This window comes from Culex quinquefasciatus, chromosome 2, assembly GCF_015732765.1.
Source record: "Culex quinquefasciatus strain JHB chromosome 2, VPISU_Cqui_1.0_pri_paternal, whole genome shotgun sequence".
Classification (NCBI taxonomy): Eukaryota; Metazoa; Arthropoda; class Insecta; order Diptera; family Culicidae; genus Culex; species Culex quinquefasciatus.
In genome coordinates this window covers 126,299,375-126,305,312 of record NC_051862.1, presented here as the reverse complement: position 1 = coordinate 126,305,312, position 5,938 = coordinate 126,299,375, and the positions used below count along the sequence as shown (strand labels likewise).

General features: G+C 48.5%; 1 protein-coding gene across 1 annotated transcript; it reads right to left on the bottom strand.

Annotated features, from left to right (window-relative positions):
- Positions 1-414: 414 nt before the first annotated feature.
- Positions 415-1,744, bottom strand: LOC119767327. The gene is made up of 2 exons (XM_038255699.1): positions 1,099-1,744; positions 415-939 (listed from the first exon to the last, which is right to left on the bottom strand). The coding sequence occupies exons 1-2, from the start codon at positions 1,648-1,650 to the stop codon at positions 589-591; spliced, it is 903 nt and encodes a 300-aa protein (XP_038111627.1). The 5' UTR covers positions 1,651-1,744; the 3' UTR covers positions 415-588.
- Positions 1,745-5,938: the final 4,194 nt, after the last annotated feature.

Below are 5,938 nucleotides of genomic sequence, written 5' to 3'. Positions count from 1 at the left end.
GCCAAATAAAAGATTTGTAGACAACAACACGCTTGAAATTGTGATTTTATTGAATTTTTCATCAAAAACCCTTCAGAGGGTCCACTATAGGAAAGGGGTCCACTAATGGATAACGTACCCTATTTTTTGCTGCTGAAGTGACCTCGGAAGTGACTCGTTTTGAAACATTTTGGATCTGATGATATTAAAGTTTTCGCTGAAAAAATAAGTTCTTCGTGCTTTTTTTGTTCGTATACTAAACGATGGGCGGCCAAAAGAGTCCTTTTTTGATTCCCACTTCTGAGTGGGGGAATTTTGTGAATCAGAAGAGCAACCGGATGGAAGTTACGAGATTATGTACACACAAAGAAAAAATACTCTAAATTTAAAAAGATCGTTTGTAATGGGAGTGGTTATGCTCAGTGAAAACACGTCTTCGTGGGGAAAAGGTTTAATTGCTAATGAACATAAAAACTGATTAGTGGTCGCAGATTGCTTCGATCTTCAGTACTCCTCCTCAAACAGCGATCACTTAAATCTAAGACAGCATGATGTAGATCGACCTCCTGTTTCTTCAACGGCTCGACCAATCCATCAGCTATCTGCAACTTAGCCTTGATGTAGATCACATCGACATCGACACATTCCAACGTGCCCCTCATAAAACGAGGTTGGATGTCGATACACGCCAGGGCTACCGCAGCCAAGGACAGGGCCATAGACTCCGCCTTGCAGGTTGGTCATCTCCCAGGTCCTGTGAGCGTTGTACTCCTCCTGCATGGCACGTCTCCAGCCGTTGGAGATGTCCTGAGTCAGTGTGGCCTTGTGCACGTTCGGGTCGTCGTGTGTCGGGTACTGGAAACTACCATCCACCGGTCTTCGACTCGACGACGTCACACGCAGAACAACTGGAGTGGACGGTCCGTCCGACTTCTGGCCTCCTGAAACACGTGGGGAACGCTGACCACTGCACATGTTAGCGAATTCATTGTACTTGCCTGAAGATACGCGCTCCCTACCGCTGCGCAACCACGCCGGTGACACGGGTGGGTTAAAAGGGGTTCGCGGCGGGAGCGCAGGAAGTGTCACGGAGTCTTCAGCATCCTCGTTCGAACTTACAACGGATACCTCGTCGACCTCCTTTGTTCCATCTTCATAGTCCAACTTCACGACTGTACATGGTGACCCGTTACGCGCTCTTCTGCGCCTCCGTTGTCTGCTGCGACACGTGAGCACCCTGAGCTTTTCCTGCTCCAGCTTGAACAGCCCATCCGACCGACTTCCGGTCGCGACACAAATGCCTTCCTCGTCTAGCACCTCGCAACCGTTGCGTCGGAAAACTACAGTGTATCCTTTATCGACGATCTTACTCACGGACAGTAGGTTGGCTGCCAGTCCTGGTATCAGCTGCACATCGGTAACGTTGATTTCTTCTCCACAGGTCGTGTTGATCACAGCAGTGCCCTTCGCGACGACCTGCATTCCTTCCTTGTTGGCAGCGACCATCTTACCGTTTGCCCGCTGAACGTCGTGCAGCAACGATTTCGTTCTGGTCAAATGACGACTGGCTCCGGAATCGAAAAACCAATCTTCAGGTTTGCTCTCGTTCCCCGTCGTCAGTACAGCACCGAAGGCACGTCCCGGCTTGCTTCTCTCCTTATCCGGTGACATCGTAGACGACGTTTTCTCGGGGCAGTTCCGCGCGATGTGTCCATACTTCTGGCAAGCGTGACACTTCGGACCCTTTGCCCGGTTTCCATGGTGATCTTGTTTGTTACCTGGCCAACTGATAGCAAATGCTGGGTCACTGGCGTTTTCCGCTGGCTCATGTTCCTCCTGGAGCAACTTGGTCTTGATCAAATCACCCGTAATTGCCTCTCCGGAGTTTTGCAGAGCCATAACCATCGGTTTGTAGGACTCAGGCAGGCCTGCTAGCAACAGCATTCCGAGCCACTCCTCGCCGATCGGGAAACCAACACCAGCTAGTTGATTTGCGGTAGCAACCATCCTCGTCACGTACGCTTCCATGGATACGGAGTTGGCTAGGTTCGTGGTCATCAGCTTGTGGAGTAAGCCCCAGCGCCGCATCAATCCGCGGTCCTCGTAGGTCTTCTCCAGCTTGTCCCACGCTTCCTTGGCCGTTTTTGTCCCCTGCACATGTACGTAGATCGAAGGGTCGAGGCCAGAAATAATCCTGCCGCGAGCTTTCCGGTTCTTTGCCGCATCAACAGCTTCGTACGAACCGTCGGCCTTCTTGTTCGGCTCCACGGCAACCCACAGCTCCTCCGCCTCCAGATAGGACTGCATTCCAAACTTCCAGGTGCACCAATTCTCCCGGCCAATTAGCCTCTCGGCCACCGAGCATGGTCCTGTAGCTTGCGCCATCTTGACGGTACGGAACTTCAGAAAACTGCTTGCAGAACTTCTTCAATTTTCGCTTCCAGAAACTTCTAAACTTTTCTTCCCACTTCTGGGCCCATAACCTAATGGGAGTGGTTATGCTCAGTGAAAACACGTCTTCGTGGGGAAAAGGTTTAATTGCTAATGAACATAAAAACTGATTAGTGGTCGCAGATTGCTTCGATCTTCAGTAGTTTGTTGGATTGAAAGTTCGCGTTGGTGAATATTCGTAGAAAGTTCAAACTTTTCAATTTAAAAGTTGGAACGTTTTTGATACTACCATGCATTTATGGAACAAAATCGTTGTATTGGTAAAAGTTTTTTACTTTTAATTTGAAAATAAACCTTTTATAGCAAGAATAAACAACATTTAATACTACAGTCACAGACACACAGACGGGACACCGATCCATTGTCCTCCAAAAACGGTTATTTCAAATGCAATTTTGTTTCGGCATCCACTCACCCGGCGCTGATGGCGCTGCAGTCGTGACAGCTCACCCGTCTTTTCTGATTCTATGACAATTTCCGGAATTCCATTTCCCAGAATGGACATTTTCCGGAATGGACGTTTTCCGGAATGGACGTTATCCAGAATGGACATTATCCGGAATGGATGTTATTCGGAATGAAATTTCCCGGAATGGACGTTTCCTGGAATGGACATTTCCTGGAAAAATGAGTTTTTTTATATTACCTGATTTTACAATAAATGGAATCTTGTCTACTCGCTTACTTGTGGTTAAGAATGATTAAGTTTTTTTTTTTAATCTTTGTCCTCTATCTTAACCTATACCCTAACTGGCTCATTCGACCTTGCCATCACGGAGCCGTGCGTCTATTTATAGATCCGAGATCTATTGTTCTTCGTCTTGATGGATGTTGATGATCTCCTGGGGGTCTTGTTGGAAGAGTCTTCCTTCCTTCACGCGTTGCAGTGTGGTTGGTTGGTCATCTTCCCGTCCATTCCCCACTCACCCACCGCTAGTTGTTGTAGTGGGGGGAGTGGCATGTGTGTGTGTGGTAATTAATTACCGTGTGTGTATCTGTTGCTCCCAGAGGGAGCAGGGAGTTCAAGTTGCCACCGAAAAATCGGTGGCGAGGTGACCTGGCGGGATTCGATCCCTGATCGTCTGCTTGAAAGGCAGATCACTTAACCATTCGGCTAAGTACCCGGACAATTATGAAGTTTGTACCCCGTTGGTTTGGCCTAGTCATATTTAAGGAACTTGATATTTTGACAATAATATTGAATATTGTTAGGTTTGGAATAATACAACTGTTCAGGTTGGTGGTCCAAACTAGAATGATTTATTAATCGCCGACAGCCGCCTTTTATACCCAAATTTTAGCAATTCATGGCATACTCAGCATCTCCCCCCTAGAAGAGTTCGTAGTGATGGAAGTGCGATGGAAGGCGTCGTTTTCTGCCGGATGGTCCTCGTCCTGGGCTTACAGGTTCAATTCCTCTCTTCCGCACGATCGGCCTTGGAGCAGGCACGTCTACGTTTGGTCTTGGAACGCAAACGTATCGCGGTCTGGATGGCCCTGCAACAGCTTTCGCTTCCACAGGTACCGGGTTTGGTGGACGTGACGGTCCTGGAACGGCCATCACCTCCTCAGGAACCGAAAGTAGATCCTCAGCGACTGTTGTCTGCTCGAGCGGCATCTCTTCAAGCTCCCCTCCAACAGGATCAGCATGTGTTTCAACTCCAGTCCGGTTCACGCCAAACTCTTCCAACAGCACGTTTAGTGGTAGGTCGGTCTCGGCTTGAACTACTGGTTCGTCAGCTGCTGCTCGCGATCGCAGTTGGTTTGCATGCGACCGAATCAATCCTCGACGTCGTGGATCGTCCAGTAGCACGTTGTACACCACCTGTCCTTTGCGCTCGATCACCACACCTTTGGCCCAATACTTTTCGTTGCGGATGTGGATTTCAGCGTAAACTTCCTCACCTGCCGCAAACGTGCGTTTCTTGGCTCCATGTTTGCGATTGAACTGTTCGTTCTGGCGTTGGTTGATGAGCGGCATGTCAGGTGTTGGTTTCGTCATCAGGTCGAAGACGGTGCGCACTTTATGGCCGTTCTTGGTCCTAGGTGGCTGTTTGACAGCTGATACGGTGGGCTTGGTCCTCTCGAGCATGGCGGTGTCCCGCTTCAGATTTAAGAGTCGCTGACATTCCTCGGCCAACGAACGCAGGGTCATCGGCGCAGCAGGATTGGCACTCTCGATCTTGGACAGCAGTGACGTACGAACGTCCGCATCTCTTGATGAACTCAGGCCGCACACGAACAACAGGCACTTGAACTGGTCCGCGTCGATCTTGTCCAGCTGGAACTCCTCGCACTTCTCGTTCACGATGCCAGCGTACGTGAAGTAATCGTCGGACGGATTCTTCTGTAGCTGCAGGCACTGGTACCGTGAATTGAAGAGCGACGTGTGACGACCGAAGATGGACTTCAGGGTCTTGACGGTTTCTTTGAAATCGACATCTTTCGGTTTGTTTGGTAAAATGTAGCTCAGATACTTCTTGTGAGCCACGGTGTTGAGGTTGCGTAGCAAGAGTCTGACTTTTGCCGGGTCGTCCAGATTTTGAGCGTCCTCCGCGAAAAGATCTTCGTATTTGGCGAACCAGGCTTCAAACGTGACTCCTGCTTCCGGGTCGTAGCAAAATTCCCGGATCCCGCTTGACAGGGACTCGATTACGAACTCGGTCTGGTTCGGACGGGTAGGATGGACCGGTCTCTGCTGGTTTGCTGGCAAACTACCGTCCCCACCGCCGTTGTCCGCCGGTTGAGCTTCCGTAATTCGAGCAGCCGCAAGTTTTTGAAGAAGCTTTGACTGGTTCTCCAAAATTTTCAAAAGGTTCGCTTCAAACTCCGGAGACATCTTCTTGCGTAGGCTTGTATTTTCTTCGTCGCCAATTGTTAGGTTTGGAATAATACAACTGTTCAGGTTGGTGGTCCAAACTAGAATGATTTATTAATCGCCGACAGCCGCCTTTTATACCCAAATTTTAGCAATTCATGGCATACTCAGCAAATATAATATATATGAATGATAAAAAAGAAAGTGAAATGTTCGGACACGAACAATAGAAGCAAACGTTGACTATTGAACCAATACTTTATTACCCACCACGAGATGTAACACTGTAGATAGATAGATATTAGACAAACCTAGGATCTGCCCTTAGTGCTCAACATTCAAATGCGTTTTTCTCAAAATGCACGGTTTGTACATGATGCTTTTTGAAATGTTGGCGTCGACTTCTTTTTAAGGCTTTTATGCAGATCGGATGGAAAGGGGTCAAGAAACAGCTTTGCGAACAGCAGAACAAAGGAGAGGGAGCGTTTTCTTGAGGCTTTCCTTCACCCTATCTGGCTTGCTTTCGCTGCCGCTGCTGCCCATTTGAAATTTTTCTTGACCGGTTCCTTCCGAGGTGCATAGAGCTCTATGACGCTTCGCGTACGCACACTGTAACCTTTTGAAAATCGGTTTCAATATACATACTCGAACCACACCAAACCAGCTTGATTAAAGGAAGATTGTAATATA

Bases quoted from the DNA above. Each gene is read 5' to 3' on its own strand.
- LOC119767327 (XM_038255699.1), bottom strand. From the start codon at position 1,650: ATGTCACCGGATAAGGAGAGAAGCAAGCCGGGACGTGCCTTCGGTGCT. The intron at 940-1,098 runs GTAAGTTCGAAC...TGCAGTGGTCAG, and splicing joins AGGTCGACGAGGTATCCGTT to CGTTCCCCACGTGTTTCAGG.